The 26,817-nt window shown below is 47.9% G+C and overlaps 1 protein-coding gene across 1 annotated transcript; it reads left to right on the top strand.

Moving 5' to 3' along the window:
- On the top strand, positions 1 to 25,345 carry LRIG2 (leucine rich repeats and immunoglobulin like domains 2). Its single transcript, XM_086476370.1, has 18 exons — positions 1 to 230; positions 6,593 to 6,664; positions 7,137 to 7,211; positions 7,709 to 7,843; positions 8,369 to 8,512; positions 8,645 to 8,788; positions 9,362 to 9,505; positions 9,767 to 9,910; positions 12,629 to 12,709; positions 13,555 to 13,626; positions 13,766 to 13,834; positions 15,249 to 15,412; positions 16,586 to 16,906; positions 17,792 to 18,073; positions 18,680 to 19,129; positions 19,630 to 19,779; positions 21,043 to 21,324; positions 21,973 to 25,345. Exons 1-18 carry the CDS (start codon positions 1 to 3, stop codon positions 22,221 to 22,223), a joined length of 3,210 nt encoding a protein of 1,069 aa, XP_086332496.1. The 3' UTR covers positions 22,224 to 25,345.
- The last annotated feature ends 1,472 nt before the right edge of the window (positions 25,346 to 26,817 follow it).

Genomic DNA, 26,817 nt, shown 5'->3' with positions numbered 1-26,817 from the left:
ATGCGGGGAGCGGGGCCGGGCGGGCGGGCCGCCCGCGGGGCGCTGCCGCGGACCCTGCCGGTGCTGCTGGCTCTGCTGGCGGCGGCGCTGTGGGCCCGGGCGGCCGCCGCCGAGCCCTGCGCCGCGCCCTGCTCCTGCCGCCGCGGCCTGCTGGACTGCAGCCGGCACCGCCTGCCCGGCGGGCCGGGCCCGCGGAGGATCCCGCCGCTGCCCGCGGGCACCACGGGCCTGTGAGTGAGCGCAGCGGGCGGGCGGCGGCGGGGCGCGACGGGGCCGCGGGGCCTAACGGGCGGCGGGCCGTGCGCAGGCCGCGGCCTAACGGGCGACGGGGGCCGGTGTGCCGGGCCCGGCGTGCGGGGCCTGGCGGCGGAGTGCCGTGCGAGACCGGGGCCTGAAGGGGCCCCCCGGCCGCCACGGTGTGGCTCTCGGTCGGGCGCGGCAGGCCGCGGTGGCTGGCGGCGCTGGTGCTCGGTGTCCGTGGGCTGTTGTCACGGGCCCCGTGCGGCGGAGCCCGGGGGAGCCGCGGGCAGGGCTGCGGTGGCGGAACGGGTCGGCGGCTGGGAGCCGGCCTCGCAGGAGCAGCGGCGGTGGCCGAGCCAAGCTCGCTGGGGCGGAGGCGTGGGGTGGTGGGGCCGGGGCCCGCGGCACCGTCAGCGTCCGAAGGAAGGCTCCGTGCTTTGGGGCGCAAAGCACAGATTTCGTGCTTTTCTTATCCTGCTGTGCGACTGTTACATTTGAGAGGAGTGTAAAGCAGAAGCAGGTTGCAGTTACTAAGACTTCTGGTAATGCCAGTCGAGCCAGGACTTAACGTTTTTCCAGGTCAGGCTGCAGGACACGGTCCCTCACGATTGTGCTTGAAATACTCCTTCCAGCCCCTGACTTCAGCTGCGTGCTGTGGTGGTTCTTGCTGCTTCCGATTTCCTCTGCATCCCTTTGCTATTTGCAACTCAGTGACTCCCTCCTTTTCCCTCAGGAAAACCATTGTGGAGTTCCTTTGATATTTGCTGCCGTTGTTTTTCCAAAAAAAGCCCACAAAACAATTAAGAGCCACCCTTAGTCTCCGCTCCCAAGCGTTTAATTAGACGATGTGCTAAATAGCATTCACCCAGGGTCGGGTGCAGTACGGCTTTCTCCTTCCTTGGCCATTACTGTCACAGTCACCACTGCATTTGTCACCTTCGGCTAAAGCGTACTCAGTGGAAGAGGCGCTGATGCGTGAGGGGTATCAAAACCCACTCTTGGGGTGATCGTGTTTCCTGGCTGATACAAATAATGACCAAGAAAAAAAAAGCCTGTGTGGAAGATAGTACGAACGTACAAACCACTGTTCAGTTAACTCCGGGAATTCCTCTAGCAGGAGTCCGATCTGTATTATAAACTAGGCATGTCTAAGGAAGCTTGTCACCTTCTTGCCACTCTGTGGTTCTCTGGTTCTGGTCTTTCCCTGCATGGTAAGCAATTAAGAGAAAATGCATATTTCGGCATAGAAATACGACTGACTTGTCTGTGAAGCCTTTCGTGTTTGGAAGGCTACAAGGATATCCTGATGTCAGCGCTTGTCGGGGAGGGTGTTGGTGCCTGGAAGGGTGAGTTGGCAGTTCATCAGGTGGCTAATGAGCAAAACGGTATCTGTGCTGTTTGGAGAGCAAGTTTTCAAGCTTCAACAAATACTTGTATCTCTCTCCAAGCTGATAGAGGGTGTGTTTAAAACTGCTTGGCACAAAAGGCACTGGGAAGAAGCAGTGCTGGCACTGTGCTACCTTACGCAATCTGACATATGCTGCAAACAGTAATTAAACGTATCGCAGAACGGTTTGGGTTGGAGGGGACCTTAAGGACCATCCAGTTCCACCCCCCACCATGGGCAGGGACACCTCCCACCAGACCAGGTTGCTCCCAGCCCCGTCCAACCTGGCCCTGAGCACTGCCAGGGAGGGGGCAGCCACAGCTGCTCTGGGCAGCCTGTGCCAGGGCCTCATCGCCCTCACAGGGAAGAACTTCTTCCTAATACCTGACCTAAATCTCCCCTCTTTCAGTGTGAAACCATTACCCCTCATCCCATCACCACACCCTCTGATCAAGAGTCCCTCCCCACCTTTCCTGTAGCCCCCTTTCAGCACTGGAAGGTGCTGTAAGGTCCCCCCGGAGCCTCCTCTTCTCTGGGCTAAACAACCCCAACTCTCTCTCCTCACAGGGAGCTGCTCCAGCCCCTGAGCATCTCTGTGGCCTCCTCTGGACCCCCTCGAGCAGGTCCGCGTCCTTCCTGTGCTGGGGGCCCCAGAGCTGGACACGGCACTGCAGGGGGGGTCTCAGCAGAGCGGAGCAGAGGGGCAGAATCCCCTCCCTCGACCTGCTGCCCACGGTGCTGTGGTGCAGCCCAGGGTGCGATGGGCTTTCTGGGCTTGAGCACGTGCTGCCGGGTCATGTTTGGTTCTTCATCGCCAGCGCCCCCGAGTCCCTCTCCCCAGGACTGATCTCCATCCATTCTGTGCACGTTCTCTCTTGTGGCTTTTAGGATTTTGGCACACGAAGTGTGGGTGACATTTTTTCTTCATGAGGACTGTGCTAGCAGTTCTGAATCTAAATGAGCTGTAATGCATACAAGCTGTTTAAAATTAATCAAAGCTTGATTTTTCTCGCATGAAAAAGTTCCTGATGTGCTTTTCCCCACTTAGTTCTGTTATGTCATTTCACCTGACTTTGAAGGCTAAAAATTCTTGGTTTTCCTAACTCTTTTGAATACTTGCAGGTGATGCTTCCAGTGGGGGGGGGGGTGGGGGGTGGGGGTGGTGTTGGTTTTGTTTGGGGCTTTTGTTTCTAATAAGGCCAGGAGAGCACCTTCAGAACTTGTTTTCAGGCAACTGTAACTTCGTTTTTCCTCCTAAATTACACAAGTTTTGTGGATAACCTGGCGGGTGATGAAAAGGGTAGGGCAGCTAAGGAGTTAGCAAGTATTTTTGATATGTCTGCATCTTAATGTTACATTCTTTAGACCAAGGATGCAAGCGCAGGTTGTAGGGCAGTCATCCGCAGGGGGAAGGGAAGCACGGTGCTGGTGGTCACTGCCTTCCAGTCCTATCCTGGCGCCTGAAGGTGTGTTTCTATACCCTGTTAACTAGGGAGACAATGAATAAAAGTAGATTGGCTGTCAGCTAATTAGTTTGGCAGGTTCCATGCACAACAGGTTTTTGGGTGAGCTTGTGTATTTTCAGGTTGACTGGCTGGCTGTGCTGCTGCATCGACACCTGCGCCAGCGCGGTGCCCTGCGAGGGAGCGGTCTGCTCCGCTGGGCTGAGTTAAGATCGTTCTGCAGGACTGAGTGTGCAGTAATCAGTTTGGTGTGTGCCTTCTGCTTTAGTTACTTGAGAGATGAATACCACTTCAGCTCAAAATGAATGTTTAGAAGGTTTTATATACAATACCAGATGAGTCTCTCAAATACAAATTTTGCCTGTTTGCTCTGTCTTGCGTAACACGGGCCTCCCAGTAAAAATGCAAGTGCAACAATGATGGGTTCTTCGGTTTGGGCTCCTTCAGGGCAAGGGAGTTGTATCTCGTTCCACACGATAGCAGAAATCTCAGCTGTGTGATGGAATGATCTATAGACACAAAAAATCAGACAAGGTGTTTCACTTTGTGTTTAGGCGTCAGTCCGTTTCAAAAAGAAAAGCATCAGTTGCAGTAACCAGGTACACGTATGTCAGAGCTGAGTATGAACTGTACCCAGCTTCCTGAAAGAGGACTTTCTGTTAATGAAAACTTTCTTGTAGTTCAAATCTGAGTAATAATAGAAAAATACTTTCCTGGGGTTTTTAAATTAAGACATTAATTTCTGACTTGGTAATAAAACAGTAGGCTTCTGGGGGGATACCTGAACGTTAGCAGGTCTCATCACCCAGGCCCCAAGCCTGTCAGCGTTTAAGAGGCATTTGGACAGTGCCCTTAATAATTTGCTCTAGGTTTTGGTCATCCCTGAAGTGGTCAGGCAGTTGGACTAGATGATCGTTGTAGGTCCCTTGCAACTGAAATATTCTATTCTGTGATATTCTTCCTGAAAGCATTAGAAAAATCGAGTTTCTGTTTTCTTTGCATATTAATCTGACTCCCGAGATCTTCTGCTAACCATGCCTGACACACAGGTTGGTCTGGCTCAGCACCCATGACGGGGTTTTGCTCATCAGTGCAGTATCTGGACACCTTGGGGAGTGTGTTCTTATCTTCTGTGTCCATTGTCTCGTCCTTCCTCCATGGATTGCGCTCAAGTCCTTTGGAAATAGTGTGGCTTAGTACTCCTGGTCTGGTTAAACCCACTGCTGCCAAGATTAGTCTCCTCAGCACTGGCTGGGTGCCTGCATGTTTGAAAGAGCCTTCCCCTGGGATTTGGGATCGGTGTGGCCGCTCGCCGCCCCCTCTGCTGAGCGTGGCATGTCCAGCGCCCCAGGGCTGAGCCAGGCTCCGGCTGTGGTGTGCAGGGTGGATCCAGACAGCCCCAGGGGTGTCCTGGGTGCTCAGCCTCCCCTGACATGGGAAGGCTGCCCTAGGAGCAGCTCATACTTGGTGTTTTTTAGTGTTACTGGCATTTAGGAGAGGTTTAATTACTGCGTGTATCGAGGGAGCGGGCCTGCGGAGTAGCGTTCTGTGGCTGCACGTGCATTGTTCTCTTCCCCAGGTTCTCTTGATTCTTTTTTTTTTTTTTTAATTGTTTGCTGCTGTATCTGTATAATTTACATCTTGATGTAATTAAAAGAATATATTAACAACTGTCTGACTTGCCATGACACCCAGGATTTTAATAATTCATTGCTAGAACGGGATCTTTATTGCTGAGCCTGAGTGGAAGTTAACAACGAATAGTCTGTCAAGTCCTTGTTCTCTCCTGATAGATTCTGGTCTTTCAGATCAAAAGTCTATCGGTAGTGCCATGAGCGCTGGGGTGAATAAAACCAGGTCCTGCTCAGGCTGTCTTCTGGTTGGCGGCAAGTCTTCCCTGCGCGGGGGTTCTTGTGGCAGCATTAACACCCACCAATGGACGCTTACTGGTGCTCAGCAGGGTTTAAATTTGTGCTGCAGCCCCTTCTTCGTTAGGGGCACCAGTACAGTTTCTTTTCTTCCCCTAGTTGGGGTGTTTGGGCAGCTCTGTGTCTGTACAGGTTTGACCCTCGGGGTGGTTGAAGTCGACCACAGGCCCAGAGCCATTGGAAGAGCAGACGAGCGCGTGGGCGCTGTGACTGCCCGAGCCTGGTGATCAACAGAAATATTTTTGACTGTGATCAGTTACATTTTAATATTCTTTTTAACAGACACATGGTAGTTTTGTTCTTAAAGGATAATTTTGTCTCTCATGTCGGCGTCGCTGCAGCCTGTCTGATGATCTTAAAGCTGGCCGTGATAACTGTGTGCAATCACGCAAGAGGATGGGTGATACAGGACCATGGCAGAGGCACCCATCAGGCGGTGAACAGCCTTTGCTGAAAGTCACTCATTATGGCTCTGTCCTTGATGTCAGAACTGGAAACGGAGCGAGCAGCGCGGTGCCGTGCTGACAGGCAGGGCTGGCAGAGACGGACTTTTGACTTGATAGGTGGCGCCCAGGTCCAGACGCGCCTGTCGGCAGGTGTCTGGGGGTGCGAGTGGTGGTGCAGGAGCTCGGTGGCGGTGCCGGGCCTGTTCCCACACCCAACGGCTCGGGCTGTCGGCAGCGGCTTCGGGGGTTTATCTCCGCTCTGGACTTGTGCCAGAAAGGCGTCGAAAGAGGAGTTGGTTTCACTGTTTGGAGTGACGTCTGTCAGCCCTCGCTGGTACGGCTGGAACCAGGGTTCCATCACAAACCTGACGGATTTTTTTTTTTTGGTCATGTCACCCAGTAGAGACAGTCTGTGCCCGAAGGGTTAGCTCGTGAGTTTTTGTCCTGTAACGTTTTGTGCACCAAGTCCAAGGCAAAAGTAAAATACCGCTGTAAAGTTAAAGCAATGGGAATGGCACGAACATCCAGTATGGGCATTGAAAACCGATTTGGTGACTCCCTTGTCCGTTGGAACAATCCAAGTCCTGCATTGTTTCCTATAACTGACACTAAAGCATGCCTTCTCTAAACTTCCCAGCCTCGTCTTTCTCTCCCCTCCAGCTTGTTTGGTAATTATGTGCATGTTGTTCCCTTAAAATAAGCCTGCCTTGACTAGTCAGCCTCTTTGAGAAGCTGGGCAGGCTGAGAAATGGGGATCGGTGCTACAGGGAACAGTTCAGTAACAGGATTTTGTGAGAGATTATTTGTGCGTCCCTGGAAAGTTTTTCTTTTTTGGAATAGGCAAGTGTTGTCTATAAAGCTGTGACTTAATGGAAAAATGCTCTGGTCAGGTGTGTTCTTTCTTTCGAGAAGTTATTTGATTCAAACAGAGAAATAGAACTGTTTAGGCTTTGGTTGTGAGTGACCACTAGAACAGGCTGGGAGGGATCTCCTCTTGCTTTGGGGAAGGAGGAATTTTATCTGTCATGAGTGTGGTTTAAAACTTATAGGTTGCCTAAAGCATACCTGTTTGGGGTTTTTTTTATTATTATTCCAGGAGCCAGAATAACTTTTTTCTCTGTTCTCTAGGGATTTAAGTCATAATCATTTATTGTCATCCAACTGGAGCATTGATTTGTCCGTTCATACGCTACAAGAAGTGTAAGTTGTTTTTCATGAGAGATCCTACCTAATTCTAATTAGTACATTCCATTGCATGTCTAGATAGCTGGTCTGACTTGTGGAAATATTCAGTGCCAGTTAATTAAAAATGGATGCTCTGTGTTGGCAGCACATTCTAGGTCTAAAACTGATGCTTTGTGTTCAGAAAACTTTTTCATAAAAGACTAGAAGACCAATATTTTTAAAAAGAAGTGAGACGTGTTTATTTGACTATAGCTGATTCTAAGTTAAAGAGAAGTAATAGTATCATGAAAGTGGTAAAAACTAACATGCTTCACTATTAAATTGTTCAAATTATTAGTATTTAAGCTTTTAGGGAATCTTTTTTGTCAACTACTAAGTAGTATCAATATAAAATCGTGCTGTGATACGAGTTATTTCTGCTGCTTTCAGAAGGGTTTTTCTCCTCTTCGAAGTGCCAGTAATCTCTTTTGTTTGTTTGTTCCTTAAGGAAAATGAACTACAATGAGCTAAGTGAAATTCCGTATTTTGGAGAAACGACTTCTAATATAACTCTCCTCTCACTGTAAGTAATAGCTTGTCTGCCTTTTTCTTGTTTAACGGATGGGAGAATTGTATTAGAGTTCTGCTATCAAGTTGTAGGAAAACATAGCGTCTTTTGTCTTGAAATACTGCTCATCTAAAGTGCTTTAGGGAATATGTAGGCACTCTAAAGAAATACAAATCAGCTAGACAATCAAGTCACCCTAAATTACCAATAAAATGCAGTCAACCAAGGCAGGCAGCTTTGAAGGGGAGGGATTCAGCCTAGGAATGACAGTTCCCACAAGGAACAGCCCAGCTACAGACCCCAGAATTTGAATCTATTCATAAGTCGAGGTGGCAAATAGCTCCTGGATTTTCAGAATTGCTTTAGGAATTAACACTTTGAAGTGTATGGTACGTGTCCCATTTAAGAGGCTTGCTAATAAAGCTGATATGCAGAATCCCGTACCTGTTTCAGCTGTGCAACTTGAAGGACGGGATGTTTTGATAATCATATTTGTTGCTGGTATTTTTCAGGGTACACAATACAATCCCAGAAATAAATGCTGAGCAACTCCAAGTTTACCTTTCATTGGAAAATCTAGATCTTAGTTCTAATCTTATCTCAGAAATTAAAGCTTCTTCTTTTCCACGGATGCAACTGAAGTACCTGTAAGTACGAGCGGTTTGTTATGTCTGGGGTTCCTGGCTCCACAACCATAATGTCAAAGACCTCATCTGCTCTAAATTACTGTCTTAAAGTGGGCAGCCATGCATGGCTGTGAACTGGTAGCAGTGCTTAACGTAGCTACAAATGCGCTTGAAATAAAATACTTTCCGTACCGATCTATATTGCATTTTCTCAGATAATACGGAAAACAAGAGCTGCTGTTGTCAAAGTGCAGGTACTTCAGCCGTCGGGGACGTGGAATGATTTCTGCCCATTTTGAGGAGATCTCTGCTGACATTGCCTTAACCATGTCTGACTAAAGCATGGGCATGCAGTAAAAATCGTCTCCTAGCATGGATTCCTTTGGGGAAAATGATTTAGTTTGATGTACCAGAATGCGCATTTGTGATGCGACTTCACAAGGGACTTGAGTTCTAATAATCAGTGATCGCTCCAACTTGCTTGTGCAGTTGAGTTCGTAAAATTCTGGGTGTTCTGAAAGGCCTCTGTTCCTCTTCCTTTCCTAGGAATCTGAGTAACAACAGAATAACTACTCTAGAAGCAGGGTGTCTTGATAACTTATCTAGCTCACTAATGGTGGTGAAGCTGAACAGAAATAGGATTAGTGTGATTCCACCAAAGATCTTCAAGTTGCCTCACGTGCAGTTCCTGTAAGTAGCAGTCTCGACAGCTTAAAACCACGGCGTGTACAGCTGTTGTTCATCCCCGTATGTGTCCTTGACTTTCACACAGTGGTACTTCTGGGAAGGTGTGTTAATATTCGAATGTTCTCTTTGTAAAAGGGAGTTGAAAAGGAACCGGATTAAAATAGTGGAAAGTCTTACGTTCCAAGGACTGGAATCCTTAAAATCCTTGAAAATGCAGCGCAATGGGATTAGCAGACTCATGGATGGAGCGTTTTTTGGCCTGGGTAATATAGAAGAATTGTGAGTATTCCTCGTCATGGAATTTCTTTTAGGGACTCTGGCTGTGGAGGGTTGTCCTGTGTGGCTTCCCTTCTGTCGAGGCTGTGCTGGGATACTGGTGAGCATCACAGGACATGAGTTTACAGCTCTGTATTTTCCCGTTATTTTGGTATCATGTATGGTTACTTCAGAGGTGGAAGCATAATCGTCCCTCTCCCCAACTCCTTCCCCCTTGGTGATCAAGAACACTTTTACTCTGTTGGCTGCTTTTTGCTGGTTTTCATTTGCACTGCCCATGACATGGGATGGTTCTTGTGTGACTGTGACAGAGATAACGCGAGGGTGTGCCGTGCAGTGTTAGCAAAAGATTTTTAAAAAAAGAAGTAATCTTTGAGAACAGAGATTACTGTTTTGCTTCTGCCACTGGGTCGCTGCAGCTGTTGAGTTACTCAGTTCTTCGTATACTTCCATGCGTTTCAGGTTGCCTAAGGCTTAATGTTAGTAAATCATCTTGAGATCCACAAGGTGAAATTTTGTAAATACACGTTTCATTGATTATCTATTTGGCAAATGTTTTTCCTTCTAATTCCGTAGAGAACTGGAACATAATAACTTAACAGAAGTAAACAAGGGCTGGCTGTACGGTCTGCGGACATTGCAACAACTCTATGTTAGCCAGAATGCCATTAACAGGATCAGTCCAGATGCATGGGAGTTCTGCCAAAGACTTTCTGAGCTGTAAGTCCTGGGCTGCTTTTTGTTGCAGATTTTGCAATGTTGCAGTAACAGATTGGGTAGGACATATGTAGCAAGAGCGAATTGCCAGAGGAAGTACTGGATTTCCTTGTTAGGCCCATGGTAATGCTGTGTATTTTGCTTACATTCGTAAGTGTTCTGTTAGAGAAATTTATCAAAATGCAATTGTTAATCAAGTTCGATAGTATCTTCATGATTAATCCCACCCTACTTGCCTTTAAAGTGCATGTTCAATGTTTCTAGAGACTTGTCGTACAACCAGCTGACTCGCCTCAAGGAGTCTGCCTTTGTGGGACTTGGTTTATTGGAGAAACTAAACCTGGGCGACAATCGCATTAGTCACATTGCTGATGGTGTGTTTAGAGGCTTGACGAATCTTCGAACCTTGTAAGTACAGAAAACTGCCAGTTGAAATCTCAGTTTAATGCCGTGAAGCTTTTGGAAATAAAGACACTGAATATTGCACCGTGCAAGCCTGAGATCGGTGTCTTGGCACTGTTGTTGCAGTCCAGCCGGCAGGCGTGGCAAGGCTGGTAATCCTCTGGTCTGCCGAGATGATAACAGCGTTCTGGCCCAGCTAAAACAAACCGACCACTTCATTTTAGTGCTGATGAGAGGCCCTGGCTTGGTGCCCTGCAGTGCCCGCTGCCTGTCCTACCGGTTCTGAGAAGGTGTGGGTGGGCAGCCAGCCGGTTGTGGAGTAAAAGGTCAGGCTGGACCTCTCTCTATTCCAGAGGGTTTTGTTGGGGTTGGAACCTCAGGAACCAGGCGGTGAACCCGTTTGGTTGACAAAAATACGGTTTAGCTCACCCTGCTTATGTGCTGAAGTCAGAGGCACGGCGTGCAGGAGAGGTGTAGCGTCAGCCCTTGCTGCCAGAGGCACAGCGCCACGCTTGCCAGCACCTTTTGCAGCTGCTGCAGCTGTCCAGTATTTCTGACAAGAAAAGATTCAATCCTAGCTCTTAATAAAAAAAAAAAAAGTGTCCCAAGTAGATCTGAACTATTGTAATCATCCTAAACAGTGGTAGTTGAGAAAGGAGTGAAAGTTTATAACCCCTCTGTCAGTTCATTAAATAAATGCTTAAATAAGCAAACTCACCAGAGAGATTTATGTAAGCAGTCATATTCTGTTAACCTTAATGCAACCTTTTAATGAAATAATTAAAACTAATTTCTTAGATTTAGAGTAGCATGAAAAAGAACAAGAGCAGATTAATTAGTCGGTTTTCCTGGGCTCCTCGGGGGCGTCAACAGCCGAGAGGCTGGCCATTTGCTTGGGGCTGGAATGTGCAGGACGGAGGGCAGTGGTGATTAACAAGGCTCCAAGCATTCGTGCCCAGCCAGGCATGAGGAGCCAACTCCTCAGCTCACACAATGAGGGGCTTTTCTTTTGGGTTGCTCACTCGTTTTGCTAAGTGCTCTGAGTAGTGGAGTGTAAAAATACTTCAAACAGCAGGAGATACCGTGTTGCTGTAGGATTAGTTCCATTGTTGTTTGTATACTGGTTGTTTCAGTGCTGAGGCTGATGTAAATATTTCTCTGTGTGTTCAGCTCCTGCCACTGTTCTGCAATGTAGCTTTAATTAACAAGAATAAACTGTAAAACTGTGTATTAACTACAAGGTAATAAGAGCAAGGTAGGATTAAAGGTGTGTCTAAGAATAGCACTGGAGTTTTGAAGTTTTACATCTTATCACATTACTTGTAATACTGTGAGAAGCTTGGGCACTGATAGCCCTCCAGCAGTCACAGTCTAAAATTCTGAAGCAGAGCTGGAGATAATTCTAGAAACAAGTTTCAAATCACAAGAATTAGCAACTTGGAAATAAACTTGGCGTATTGTTCATCTGGTCATTCTTCTCATATCACGTCCATGTCGAGTAACTTAGCTTGAATAGGTTTCAAAGAGGAAAATACTTAGTGTGAGCAAGTATCAAGACCATATTTGTTAAGACCTTGTGATGCATGAATCGTGGAATTACTTCATTTTGTCCTGAAGTTTAAAGTGTGTCTATAGATATTAATTGTGGAAATGACTGCTGCGTGGTGTTAGGAGCAAGACTTCCATATTCCAAAGTAAGAAAACCAAAATCGTGTGTTGCCACTGACAATGTCCGGGGGGTACCTGGGATGGTGTTCTGTGCAATCCACAGTCTCACCCAAGGGAAAGCGGGTGAATCCTCATTAGCACAAGGAGAGAAGTGTTTATGTGAGGTGATGTATACAACTGCCCGTGGATGTAGCCAGCTTTCTGTGTCGGTTGAGCTGTTTGGAAGTCGAGCTGATGCGTATAAGATCTGGTAAAGTGCAGTGCAGACTGGTTTTCATTGGTCCTGTCTGCAGGGGATTCTGTGCACAGTGGTACCAAAACAGGTGAAAACTGTGGCTTTGACAGAAACTCTTGGCTCAGTCCGCGCCGGTCAGGCTAAAAATGCAACTGAATTTATTTCTCCTTCTCGCTAAAAAGCATTTAATCCTCTCGGAGCCATACTGCTGTATCGCCGTTGCTATTCAGACTGCTCTTTTACGTGAGGGGCCGAAGCGCCGTGCAGAGGTCAAGCAGAAATCCCATTAGCTGGTAACAGGATTTGTGAGCAGAATATCAACTTCATGCTGAAAATCTGCTACTTTGTGCCTGGCAGCCTTACACTGTAACCTGTGTGTAATCTCTTAATATGCTAATGCTGTTATAAGCCTGTTACTCGGGAAGGTTAATGCTGCTGGTGTATTGGTTAATTCACTTACATGCACCAACTTGCTTCAGGAGCCTCTCCCAGCTTCTGGCAAGTAGTCCATCACATGACGAGCGCTAGTCAGGCTGGGTCTTTCCTTGAATACCACATCAAGATGCTGCACTGCAGAATTTGTTTGTGGTTCTGTCTGCAGCGCCCATCTTGAACAATTCTGTTTTCCCTTGCATCTCTGAAATGGGATATTCATCTTCTGACAAACTTGGTTTTAGAAAAGATTTGAGACCTTCCAGGTGACGCTGTGCCAGAGCCCCATAGCTGGCCCGTACACCAGTAAGTTTTCTTCCCTGGCTCACCGCTAGCAGTGGTCATGAGATGTTAGAAGGCTTCTTTATAAGAAAGCTCTTCTCCTGCAGGGACTTGCGGAACAATGAGATCTCCTGGGCCATAGAAGATGCAAATGAAGCGTTTGTGGGACTCGGCAGGTTGGATAAACTGTATGTATTACAAACCATGGAAATGACCGTCCTTCCCAGGCATGCAGAGCAGAGGGAGAATGCAAAATATTAAGTAACTGTAAATCAATGACACGAGGCAGAAAGCCTTTCGACTTGGCAGCTGTATTCAGTGTGTTTCCACTTGTGTGCTACCTCTTGTTCCAGGCTTGGGTCCCATGTTCAGGAGCATGGGATCTGTGTAGCACTGGGTCACCTTGCAGCACCAGTTTGAGGAAGTTAAGCGTAACTATTTGGCTGCCTTTATCCTTGAGCAGCCCTGTCCTGCTGTGTGATGATTGTCGCTATTTGTGCTGCTTTAGTTTGGGTAGAAGCTATCGCTTATAAAAAGAAAAAGAACCCAAACCCCACAGTATTTTTGAGCAAATAAGAAGCGCTATTAAATTAGCAGCTTTTCAGTACTTAGACTATGCACGTTTCATCGAGTGCCATGTGCTTTGTAGGAAACTCCACCCTGTGGAGCCACAGACCTTGCTTGTAGCAAACAGCTTGGTACGAGGGTGCAGTCTCAGAAACCAATGTGATTGTGACAGATTGGTATTAGCAAGTTATTGCTCCACTCCCAAATTCTGCTTGTCACTGTTTCATCCTGCTGATTTAAATTATCTTCTGACACATCCCTAACTCAAATTTCTAAGTTAAGAATGGAAAAGAAACCCTGTGCTTGGCAAAATTAGTTGAGCCTTTAAGCTCACAAAATAGTATTTGATCTTTTAGCTCAGCAAGAATTAGAAAAAAACTTAGTTAAACATCATAGGGAACTTCTTTGAGGTCTTATTTGTGAACTGATATTGACATTCAGTCTGGTTTCTGGGTTTGTCTTTCAGAATCTTGCAAGGAAACCAGATTAAGTCAATTACCAAAAAAGCGTTCTCCGGCCTTGAAGGACTTGAACATCTGTAAGTACTGTACTTTGTAGAACTTTTAATTATTTGCCAACTTCCGTCTTGTATTCTCTGTCAGATTTTCAAGACTTTAACTCACGGTAGCGTGTGAAATCATACTTACCCGTTATTTTTCTCTTCGCTTAACTTACAGAGATTTAAGCAACAATGCAGTAATGTCCATCCAAGAAAATGCATTTGCCCAGGCTCACCTGAAGGAGCTGTAAGTTCATGACAATTATTTACAGATTCTTTACAAGTCCTACCTTTTAAAGGATCCTTCACCCTTCGTGGGATTGGCTGAAGTTGACTGAAGTGTGTCTGCTTTCATCGTGAAATATTAAAAGCAATGCTGGTAAATTATCAACTCAAAGTCAGTAGCAGTATACTTAGATTTAGGTTTTGATAAAATCTGCACCTCCGTTTCCTTAGGTGCAATTAGTAGAAGATAATGTTTTCTTGCAGTGCTGAACCGTTAAGCTTTTCATATCGTATGATTCAGCGGCAGGCTCGGCTCACCCTAGCATGTAGACAGTGAACCAAATCAATAATTCATCGGGAATCTTTCAGGGGGGTTAGCAAACCCTGCATTTTGTCTTCCCATTTTGGGGCTAGGGAAAGGCTTTAAAATTCACAGCTAGACAAGAATTTTTACTTGCTCAGCAGATGCTTAAGCTGCTAGAGCCTCTTGTGATCCTCAGACATTTAAAGTATTATAATGGGAAGTGACCTTCACACCCAAGACTAATCTTACTGTAGCGCAGTCGTCTCTACGAGAGAGTCTCTGAATATCGCGTAATCTGTTTTAAAACTGTTATTCAATTAGTTAATCTCGGCCAGATGGACTTAGTCTGCAAGATCTGCCGCTTTGAGAAGACACGTTTTCAGTGTTAAAGATAAGACTTTTGTTGCCTCGTCTGATGTGTCTGAAAGGCGAGGAATCGTTGGTGCGTGTGGGCAAACAGCGGGATGGAATCCTGGCTCCTTCGCGTGCCTCTCCTCTCGCTGCCGGATTCATCTAGTGGCAGCTCAGATCACTTCTCGTTGAAGTGCTGGACTTTCTCCAGTCAGTCGTGCTTGCGCATAGTGTTTAGGAAACTTGGGAGGCAGGTGGGGGGGAAAAGTGACCCATCGTTGTTTCCCGTGTGCAGTTTTTCTGCGGCGCGGAGAAAACAATGTGCAGTAGATACCTGTGTGAAACAAAGCACTGTCATTCTTAAATATTAGCTGGCCTGAAGTTAGTGTTGAGGCTTACGCTCGTTTCATAATGGCAAGTGGTTTAGTTTGAGACATAGAGCTGCTCTGGAGTGATATGTTCCTTTTAATTGCTTTAAAGAGGGATGGGATAATTGTAAATGCAGGCTTAATTTTTTTTTGGAAGTTAAAAATCAAAGGTTATTTTCTTCAGAATTGAAGAGAAATGTAAGGTTTTAATGCTGACATAGAGGGAAGGTTTTTCTGGGTTGTTTATATAGCTGACGTTTTTTATAGTAAGTACCTAGAAGCATGAAAGAATAGTGTAAATCTCGAAGTTTCTGACTGGATGTGCTTTAAGGTGTTCTGCTGCGTGAAATCACATGTAGGAATGTGAAATGCATAAACTTTAATCACACTTCTGTTTGGCCTTGTTTCTGCAGGATTTTGAACACTAGCAGCTTGCTTTGCGATTGCCAGCTGAAATGGCTGCCCCAGTGGCTCGCCGACAGCCGTTTACAGCAGGCTGTGAACGTCAGCTGTGCTCATCCTGAATGGTTAGCAGGACAAAGCCTTCTCAGTGTGGATCCTGATGACTTTGTCTGTGGTTTGTATTTTTAATGACTTTAGATCTTAAAACGTGGTAACAAAATCTGAGGTCGGGCTGTAGCTCTGCTGGGGGGACTTGGTCTTGGCCACGGCGCACACGTGGGCCTGTGTACATCACTGGGTCTGCTTTGGAGCTGGGGATTTAATTCTGTTTCTTTTTGCTCTGTTTTGTTGTATTTGAGCACTGAAGCTAACCTGAGGGAGTGATTCTCTGAGGCTGCCTTGGTTTTTATTTAAGTTACTGTTAAAAACTATGCTTCCATTCTCCCTGCCTGTGAGGGCCATCAGCTTTGGAAGGGCTGTTTGACACTTCCTTACTGGTTCTTGTCCGTAGCAGCAAAGCCAGAGCAGTTAGTACGCTGGCACCTTTTCCAGTGCTCCGTCTCTGTAACTTTTATCTGGTCTCTGCCACCAGTTTCAGACATAAGCCTGTTTATTTTTGTCACTGAACTGTGAGATGGAAAACTGAGAGACTTGTTGCCCAGAGTCATGTGTGAAGTCTGTGGCAAGCCTGGAAATAGTCTGATGTTCCATTTGCTGGGTGAGCAGTCTGGTGTGTGTTACTTGTGTGTACGCAATTCTTGCATTCTTTTGGTGGTAAAGGCTACAGAAATCATCATGGAGGCACAAGCACCCACTTCTCCATTCCAGTATCGCCCCCGTGGTGCCTGACGCTGAACGCTGTGTGTGTCTACGAGAATGTCTTTGCTGAAATAATGGGTACTGAAATAACTCATCGAGTGGGATGAGATAGAGTGAACAGCCAGCTTGCTGTGCTTTGTGTTTGTAGAACTTAAAGGCTCTTCAAGATATTTATCTGAAAATAAGTCTCAATCTGTCGTAAAATAGCCTAGCTCTTCAGCTGAGCATGGCTTTTGTGTGTGATCTAAACATAGCAAGGTCCAGGCAGTTGTACAGAATGCAGGGCGCTGCTCAAGACCACGCTTCTACGCTGATTGTTTTCAGTGCTCATTCTGTATGTCTACCTGTGGTTCTAATCCTCTTTCACAGCTTGATTTCCAACTGAAAACAGCTGAATATGTGCACCTCAAGCAGGACATCTGTTCCCAAAGCTTTCTTTCTGCCTATGTTGTCTTTTAAATGAGTTTTCTTGCAGTATTAATTGCAAGTTGAAGAAGGAAGTAACTAATCTCGATGCTTTTATTTTCAGATAATTTCCCTAAGCCACAGATAAGAGTGCATCCTGAGACCACAGTTGCTCTGCGAGGCATGAACGTGACTCTGACCTGCACTGCTGTGAGCAGCAGTGATTCTCCCATGTCCACCGCCTGGCGTAAAGACAGTGAAGTACTGTGCGATGCAGAGGTTGAGAATTTTGCCAGATACCAGCAGCAAAGTGGTGAGGTGGTCGAGTATACCACTGTCCTGCACCTTTTCAACGTGAATTTCACTGATGAAGGGAAGTATCAGTGCATCGTCACCAATCACTTTGGCTCCAATTATTCCAACAAAGCCAAGCTGACTGTCAATGGTAAGTGGTAACGGTAACAAAGGATAAACACTTTTAACCCAAGACTTTATTTAAATAGCTACAAGTCTATTTTTTGCTAGAGCTGGCCCAAAATAGTCTTGCAAAGCTGTCTCGCTGGTATTTATAAGTATCAAACATCATCTTTGTGGGTGAAAAGCCTTCTGTTCACTCTTCAGAAGGGGCAGATCACTCTCTTTCATTGTAATACAATTAGTTGTTCGTCTGGTTGAATGGAGGTAGAAGTCTCAAACTCGAAGCTCCCTCTGCTGTCTCTTTAGAACTAAGCACCTTTCCCATGTGTTTGTAGAGCTGGGGAGATTCTACTAAACATAACTGGTGGGACTGGAAACAAACTCTGAAAAAGTTATGAAGAAGTCCTTTGGTTTTAGCCATAGTGATTCTGTTTATTTTGGCTTGAGGGAAGGGAGGTAAGCAGGCAGCGTTCTCGTCGGTCGGTAGACTGCCGATCCCCGTCGTATCGCAGAGCAGAGGCGCCTGCGTGGTCTCTGCTTGTCCAGAACAGAGTGTGCGGACTTGGCCTGATGAGATGGAAGTTCACGTTCCCTGTTGCCAGGGAAGAAGTGTGGCACAGGCCTTGTGCAGAAGGCTAAACCTTTTCCCTGTCTTTTCGCCATGAGAAATGTTGTCCTTCACATCATCTTAAATGAACAGTGTGGGTACTGTATTTAAATTTGGAGGACAGGCTTTTAGCAGTGGCTGCTAAAAACGTGTTGCAGTTTTTCAGAAGAATCTGCCCCTCTCTGCTAGGGAGAATTACAGGTGTGTTTCAGATTTGTTTGCTTTCAGATACTCTCTGGGCTGTGGCGCTTTTGCTGCTTTTTCCCTGGTACTGAAAACACTGAAACTGTGTCTGCTTTGATCCAGAGCTGCCTTCTTTCCTGAAAACCCCCATGGATCTCACCATCCGCACTGGGGCGATGGCCCGGCTGGAGTGTGCTGCAGAGGGCCACCCAACTCCTCAGATCTCCTGGCAGAAAGACGGTGGCACAGACTTCCCTGCTGCAAGAGAGAGGAGGATGCACGTCATGCCCGAGGATGATGTGTTCTTTATTGCCAACGTGAAAATAGAAGACATGGGGATCTATAGCTGCATGGCACAAAACACTGCGGGTGGTTTGTCAGCAAATGCCACGCTGACCGTGCTAGGTGAGCAGTGAGCTGGGCGCGCGACGGATCCCTTCTCTGCTGCGCTGGCAGCGTAGCCTGTCTGTAACCAGCCAGCTGAAGTCCTAAAGAATGAGGTTGGAATACAAAGAGGAGCGCTTGGCATGGTTTTTGAACCGTGAAGCTTTGGAAGCTCAGCACAGTGCTGACCAGTGACGTTAGTGTGATCTTTGCAGGAGAGAACTGAGGGGCGTATCCCAGTCCAGCAGGGTAGGCTAGGTAGATAATTTGTGTGGCCTTAGAACAAATTTGGTCGCAGGTAACGTGAGCTATGCTGAGTAGCGATGGAACGACAGTTCCTTCTAGAGTGCAGTGTTTTTTGAAGACACTGACTTTTAACATTGTGGTCGTATGCAAGTTTAGAACTGGAACCCATAAAGCAGACTGTGGCTGGTGTGGTTTTGGGGGCGTTTGCTGTACCTGCATTTGCTGCAGTGATCCGTAGAGGAGCTGAACTCAGGATTTCCTGAATCCCGTGTTTCATTGCTGAAGTTCAGGTTCAGGTTGTAAGACCAGATTTTTAAATACCATGATGTTGCACAAGAAGTTATCTTACCATTTTATTTTTTCTTTCCCTCGCTGTCACAGAAACTCCTTCCTTCGTTAGGCCCCTGGAAGACAGAACGGTAACCCGAGGTGAAACTGCTGTCTTGCAGTGCATCGCTGGCGGCAGTCCTGCCCCTCGCCTCAACTGGACTAAAGACGATGGCCCTTTGACAGTCACAGAACGGCATTTTTTTGCTGCGGCAAATCAACTCCTTATCATTGTGGATGCTGGACTAGAGGATGCTGGGAAGTACACGTGCATTATGTCCAACACGCTGGGCACCGAGCGTGGCCATATTTACCTAAATGTCCTGGCTTCCCCAAACTGTGACTCTTCCCAGAGTGGCATTGTCCATGAGGAGGATGGCTGGACCACAGTAGGCATTGTCATTATTGTCGTGGTGTGCTGCGTTGTGGGGACGTCCCTGGTGTGGGTTATCGTGATCTACCACATGCGGAGGAAGAGTGAAGATTACAGCATCACTAACACAGGTAAAGTACAAAGAACAACAGTCTTCAGCCCTGTTTTTCCTCCAAAACACTTGTTAAGAGTGGTGAAAGTTCTGGGTTCATTATAGATAGATAAGATTGAAGAACTGAAGGTTTCCTTCTGAAATCTCTTCAGGGATTTGCTCAAATTCCTTCATTTTAGAGTTTGTTTTTTTTTTTAAATATCAGAAGTGTGTTAACTTTATTCTTTATACAATAGATTTATTCTACATTGAGGGAAAAGAATAAAGTTTGGAAATAAATATTTGAATAAACTTGCACATTTTTTCAGGGCCTGGAATAACATGTGTGAATTTCTGCTCTGGCCCTGTTAGTTTTGAGCTCGCTATATGGATTTTTAATCACTGAGGCAGAAAAAAGAGAACTGTGTGCGAGCTGAAATTCTGGATGACGTTTTTGTTGATGTGGGTAATAGCGTTGGTGCTACCTTGAAATCCTCACGTTCAGCGGTTGGTGTCATCAGTGTTATTTCTGCCCCGCAGAGGAGATGAACCTGCCTGCAGACATCCCCAGCTACCTGTCCTCCCAGGGAACTCTGTCAGAGCCTCAGGAAGGCTACAGCAACTCGGAGGCAGGGAGCCATCAGCAGCTGATGCCTCCAGCCGGTAGCTACGTGCACAAAGGCACAGACGGTAAGCGAAGCCCTCGCGTGTGTCACTGGTGTTTCAGCGGGGTGCCAGTGCGCAGCCTGGTCCCGTGGCTGGCAGCAGCACTGCGCCGTGCAGCCTGGTGCTGCCTGTTCGCATCAAAGGCGGCTTCTAGAGGAGAATTCAGCTTGATCCAAAAATTTCCGTAGATGGTTCTGAGTTTGAGGCACCTCCTATTTTTCTTCTGGCGTTTGTTTATGCTCTGCTCTCAAGGCTTACGCGTTCCGTGTGCGTCGTTTAACCAGCAGCGCCTGGGCTCACGTCTGCTGGGTGCCTTTGCGTGTAGATGTTGTGAGGGCTGTCCTTCAGGTGCCAGAGTAGTGCAGTTCCCTCCAGAGGCTCTTTGCTTCAGGGTTTGTGATCTGCTCAGCAGGGCGGGGATGCCGTTAGAGAGTTCCTGGGTTAAATGTCAAGGTAGATTTTTGTGCTGTTTCTTTCCTTTGGCATCTCCAGAGCCCAAGTGATAGAGGTGGAAATAGAGTTCGCTTGGAAGCTGACTTGCTGTATCTTTTGTCTTGGCGTAAAATGAATGCTCTGCCAAACATATTGTCCGCTCACTACAGTCGTAACTAAAGGGTCTGCACTGTTTCCCTACCTTGTCTGGAGGCTTTTCAGGATATTTGAGTCATTAAGTCTACAGAGATGCTGTTTTTCACCATCCAAATGCTGGGGAGCCCTCCAATCTGTCTGTAGGCTGGCTTTCACAAGTGCTCCTTCAGTGTAGGTTTTCCTCATCTGTCCCGTGATCCGTTCCCTCTGGTCTGGTCCTCCTACACTAGAGGCTGTGTCAGGAAGGAGTCGGGGAGCGGCTCATCTCAGTGACCACTTTGTCACCTGGTCTGAGGAGTGCAGCCTGCCGGGCACGAGCCTGGTGCAGAGGCATAAGCCGATGCGGATGGGCGATCCCGGTTCGGTTCCGGGGCTGTTTCAGCTGGTTGGACCTGCATGAACCCTTTTTGAAACAGGAGAGCAAACGGGGCCACTTTCGCTTGTCTGTGGTTTTCCCCTGGGCAGCCTCAGAAGGGCGGTGCTATTGGGAGTTTGGATGGTGGGCGGCCTAGAGCATTTCTTGGGTGACTTCATCAGTAAACAGGCAAACTGGGTAGTCTGTTACCACCTTAACTGCATAAAGGCCCTTCAAACTGTGCCACTGGAGCACCTGATCATACTGAGACCTGAAAGAGCCTGTGGGAATCAAGCACCCTTATCCTCTTTGAGAATGTTTTGGTTTTCTGTCGTGCTCATCAGGTGGCGCGGCGCCATTGGTGATCTGCTCGGACTGTTACGACAATGCAAACATCTACTCCAGGACACGAGAGTACTGTCCCTATGCCTACATCGCAGAGGAGGACCCCCTGGATCAAACTCTCCCCAATCTCATGGTGCAGATGCCTAAGGAAACGTATACAGCACGTATGCAGCATGAAACCAGTGCTCTTGATAATCTCCTGGCGGACAGAGACATGTCTGTCTTCCTTACCAACCACGACAAAATGAGCGAAAAGAAAATCTCCCCCCAGCAGATTAATGGTGAGTGTCCCCTTCTCCCTTTTGTGGCTTCGTGTTCCCTGATAACTCTGCCCTTCCTTGTGCTGCCCTTCACGACTGACACGCGGCCGATTCTTCGAGTGACGGTAGTTTGTGGAGTAGCGCAGCTGTTCATTAACCGCTTGTCCTCAGAACTAGCCCTCGGTTTGCAGCCAGCGCCCCAGAGCTGAAGAGGGTGATGTTGGAAAGATGGTATTTCTTAATCTGCAGGTTGGCTCTTAAAGCCTGTGGCATGCAATCCTTTGCATGTGCTTCAAGGCCATGTGTAGCCGAGAGTTAAAGCTTCACATAAAGAAATCAAACAGCCCTTCTGGTTGAGCTGGCCCAGGTTTCAAAGAACTCCAGAAGATGGTTGTTTGTTAATTTGTTTGTTTGTTAATTGGTTGGGTTTATGTTGACTTTGTTCCAGGTAGCCTTTTTAAAACTGACATTGAAACAACTGTGTTATTTCTGGTTACTGTAACGTTGCTGAAAAGGGAGAGCATCCAGTAAAACATGACTCAAAACCAGAGAAAATAACCTCAGAAAGACAGTTACTGCTGAGCTACACAACTCAAAAACTCTGTCTAAAATTTGAATGTTTATAGTCAACTCAATCCTGTTCATTATCTTCTAATTTTTCTTCCTCAGAACCTTTTCAGCTTCCTTTATGGGGAGTAAACAAAGACCTAGCGCTCTCTCGCTCACACTTTCTGCATCAGCAGTCAGCCCGTGAGACCCCACGGCCTCTCCGAAGCGAGGGCGTTGTTGACAGTGACCGGGAACAAGCTGCTTCGCCCAGGCCTTGCCACAGGTTGCGCGAACACAACTTTGATTTTAACAGGACACGGAGCATTCATGACTATAGTGAAACCCCGTCAGACACCAAAATGAAGTCTTGAAAGCAAATCCCTATCGACTGACTTTTCGTATTTACTACCTCAGGACCAGCCCCAAGGCCAAAGGTGCTTGTGTACGTGTGTCTGCAGTTACCGGCTGACGGAACAGTCGGCTCTAGGAGGAGGTGGCGTGTGCCCCTCTTCCTGGGATTTCTGTGTACTGGAGAATGGGAAGGTGCAGCAGAGGACACGTGGATGATGAGCGGTGTCTACAAGAATAGCGTGGAAACCTGGATTTTGGGATGTTGGAAGCAGCCTTTGTGTTGGGGCGCGCTTTGAAAACCTCCAGAACACGTGGCTATTTCACACGGCGTTCTCCGCTTGAGAGCGAACGTTCAGGGCCTCCTCGTGGAATTCCCCCGTAACTGTAAGCATAAAACTCTTGGCCAGCTTTTTGTTCCTTAGACTGTTGGCAGGCGTCTGTTACCAGTCTAACTTTGGGGCTTGTTTTCTCCTATGAATAATGGACTCTAGTTGTAAATAAATTTGCATTTATAAATATTTTATATACACTAAGCATATAAATGTTTGCCATACTGTAAATATATTTTTTATTATGCCAAAGTATGTATCATACCGTTAGTCTTGACAGCTGCGTATCAAGCCATATGGGGTCTTTTTGGTGGGACTGGAAGCTTGTTTCTGAGGGGTGAGAGCTGTCCTCATTGTTTTGGAAAGAAGTTAATTTACTGTAGGTACGTGGTGAAACTGTGATGTCGATGAATTTCGTTGTGACATACGACTGGGTGTGCGTTAAGCCTGGCTGACCTGTCTGCGAGCTGATCCATTTCCTGACCGTAGCAGGATTCCGAGTTTGACCCCTTCAAGCGTTGGGAGAATCCGTAACCTCACTCTGTAGGAGGGACCCGTCTTGGTCGGGAGAGCCTGAAGCCCGCCAGAGCCTGCGTTAACAGCAGTGCTCCCCTCTGTTCCAGGCCGTCGTATCCCGGCTCCCAGAAGTTCTTGGGGACAGCAAACAGAAAGAACAATACGCAAAACGTTTCCTTCTGCTCATCTGGGAGGAGCTGTAAGATGGGGGTTTTGAGTGGTTTGTTTCAGAAGTTTCAGATAAACTTTTCTCTTTTAGAAAAAGCCTTTGTATTGTGTATGCAGCAGAGAGGTCTCCGTGTGTTTTTCCTAGCTGCCACTTAGAGAATGTTGTGATGAAAAGCACGGGATAAACTGGGAGAGCATTTGATAAATATTTAGTGGGCTGTACTGTGGATTTTCCGTTTCCTCTGCACAGCCAAGAGGCGTATGTAGTTTAAAACACTTGTGTCCTTTTCTGTTGTAAGGTATCAGGCAGAATTGTTGCCCTGTTGAACTCTCTGATAGTTCCCTGGACCTCAGTGAGGCCAAAACTGTTTGAGAGGTGAGAAATGAAGCAAGGTGCAGGGAACCATGCAGCGTTGAAAATCCAGTCCTCGCTACGGCGGAGGAAGCGCAGACTTCATTAGTTATGGTGGGATGTGCCTGACAAAACTAGGAGGAAGAACATTATAAAGACTCCCGAGAAGTTTGTTCTGGGAAAATGCACCTTTGTGCGGAAGGGGTTAAACACTCAGCGGTGATGGGTCCGAGCGAGTGTGTTGTGCTCAGCGCTGGCAGCTTCAGCCTGAAGAGCACAGGCTGTTCCTCCTAGTCGTTGGGGTGTTTTTGTCGCACCGTAGGATACGTCCTAGAATGAAAACAGCTGCGTGGTTTGGTTTTGTAAGGACAGGAAAACCTTTTTGGCGAGGGAGGTGTGTGAGACTGGCCCTCGATGGAAGGGTAGGTGACTGGAGCATCAGATCAGTCCTGCAGTGACGGCGGAAACTTTTGAGACCGGGTTATTTGAGTGAGTGGCAAAACGCTGGGAATGATGATTATTTTCCCACAGCTCTTTGAGCGTGAATAACAGTCAGATCTATGCAAATGAGCAAATTATCAAGGGCTCTTAACCACGCTCTCAAAGCAACTGTGACTGCTTTGATAGCCAGCAGCTTTAGTGGGGAGCGGATCCAATTGTCCTTGACCTTTGCATAAAGCAGAGAGAAACACAGGTGTGTTCAGCTCTTTTTGGGCTCTGACATCTGAAATGTTTTAATGACATATGTGCTCAAAGAAGAACCTTAAGTTCATTCCTTTCTGGTTTTATTTCCTTGAGGCTTTTCCTTTCCAGACAGCGGTTAGGACATGGCGCTTATTTTCAATCCAGAGTTGTGTCTGTTGCAGGAGCCCAGTACTGTCAGTTTAAATCCAGATGAGAAAGGTCACGTCATGAAACTACAGCAGCAGAAAAGCCTCATCCTTTTGGGCTGCTCGCTGCGTCCTCCGGAGTCGCCCAGGCTGCCGTGGCAGTGCTGCTTGGCACGTGCAGAGCCACGATTCCCCGCTGGTGGGAAAACAGCACCCCCGCTGCTGCTGTCTGCCGGCACCGCGGGGCAGGTGGCGGGTCCGTTTGCGTTCATCCCCCTTCTCTGCGGAGTCGCGCTGGTACAGGTCTGTCGCCGGACGGCTGTGGCTGTCCAGACGTAGGTGTGCTCGGGGCGGTTGCGTTCCCTTTCGGGAGGTACGGCGTGCTTGGCCAGGACCAAGGCTTTCAGATTGGTGCTCCCTGCACCAGAACAAGCTGAAGCACTAGCTCTTGAAGGCGTTCAGGAGCTGAAGCTGCACTGATTTCTGCAGGAGATTGGCAGACAAGAGCTGCCGCTATGAATTAGGACATCTGCATCCTTCCGTGAGCCACGGTGTCTCTTTAAAGTCCATAAGCTGGTTGTAAATAGCTGAAGCTTGTAAGTAGGTGAACACCTTGCTGTGCTTAGCATTGTGAAAAAACTTCCTAGGCTTGCAGAAAAAATCAGGTCTGTCTTCCTTCCCCTTTCCTCCAGGAGGTGCAGATCGGACAGAGCGGCCGTTCTGTCTTCGGTGAGCAAATGGTTTCCTCGATCAAAGCCAAAGTGCTAACGGTGCAGGAGCTGGGGGGTCATAGGACAGCGTGAGCAAAGCTGCTTTTGCCCCTGTTGCTGTTTCCTAGTGTCTATTTATATTTTTTTCACATAAGAATGTATATTTTGTATAGCATGTGTAATATATGTTTGTCTAATGTAATATACCTTCATTCAATAAAATGCTATATACATGGAGCACCCGGCGTAACCGTGTTAGTTTGCAGATTAAATAATTGATTTTTGTTCTATGATACTTAATTTTCATAGGGAAAAAAACCACAGTAAACTTTACCATCGGGACGTGTTCCTGGGCACCTGGCTCCCAGTGCCCCTGCCTGAGGGGGTGACCTCCAGAGGGCCCTTCCAGCCTCAACCGTTCTCTGATTCTGTGACTATTTCAGTTTTCCAGCAGGAAACACTCTTTTCTGAAAACATGTGGTGCTTCTTCCGCAGTGCTGTTGACTCTGGGCCAGGAGACTCGTGGATCAGTGTCCTCCTGCCGTTCGGATCCTCCGCAGGACCAAAGAGATTTTCGTGCCAGCACAAGCTGTCAGCGTAAATGAGTTGGTGAGCGTGGGCCCCACGTACCTGCTGCAGGAGGGGAGGGGGGTGCCTCCCACCGCTACCACCCCTCCCAGCAGCCAGTGTAAGTTTTTTATTCCTTTGGATAATTTGTTCTGACACTGTGTTCTTGTGCTGGTTCGTGTTCTGGTAGTTAATCCCCTTTGCTCCCCTGTGCTCCCCTTTTGAGTGCTTCACCGTTTTACCTGTTCACAGCTCTCGGCCCCACGAGGCTTCTCCCGAGTCGGCCTGAGCTCCTGTGGCCGCCTCATCCTCTGTTCTCGCCGATGAGCGGAGGTCGCTCCCGAGGAGAGCGTTCGCGAGAGCTGGGTGCGTGCGCACCCTGACACACGAGGGTTGTCGCCCGCCGGCCGCGCTGCTGGTGGAGCACAGCACGCCCCAGCCTGCAGGGCCGGGCTCTCCTCTCCCGGCCGTAGCAGCCGGGAGCTGCCCAGGGGACCAGTTTGGGAGACACCGTCCCCAGATGCAGCTCCCGGGAGCACCAGCCAGCCCTCCCAGAGGCTCCTGTGCCGGCACTCCGCGGCAGAGGCCGGGGCAGCCGCTGGCCGCCTCGCCTGGGGTCCCTGCCTGGGGTTCGGTGGCAACGTGCGGTGCGTTCGGCAGCGCCACCCGGTTCCTCGTGGCTCTGTCTGCTCCCGCAGGAGGGGAGCGTGTCGTGTCCGTCGGGCTGACGCTGAAACCTCAAAAAGCAAAGGCAGGCGCTGAGCAGAGGTCACGACTTCTGTGGTCTCCCTTCGCCGCAGGAGTCAAAGGGCTGCCCTTCCTCGGCATGCGGGCACTTGACGTCTGCATTCATCCTCTCACAGCCTGATAACCAGGGATTCCTCCGGTGCTGGTGCCTGGCCTGGGCAGTACCTGGCTGGGCAGGGGACAGCAAAGCCGCCTCGACCTCCAGCCAGCTCAGGAGGCTCCCCTCGTGTTTATAAACTGCCTTGGGGTTTCCCGGGGGGAGCTGAAGCATTTGTGAGTGTCTGCAGCGTCCCCCATATCCCAGCTTTTTGCGTGCTCTTGGTTATTTTCAGGCCACCACAGTTGCAGGGGGGTGGCCCCAACGATACGAGCCTGTCGCACAAGCCTTGATTTAT

The sequence above is a fragment of the Leptosomus discolor genome, chromosome 21 (genome assembly GCF_034619465.1).
Source record: "Leptosomus discolor isolate bLepDis1 chromosome 21, bLepDis1.hap2, whole genome shotgun sequence".
Lineage (NCBI taxonomy): Eukaryota > Metazoa > Chordata > Aves > Leptosomiformes > Leptosomidae > Leptosomus > Leptosomus discolor.
Note: the sequence above shows the minus strand (reverse complement) of the source record. Positions and strands in the feature narration are given on the sequence as shown.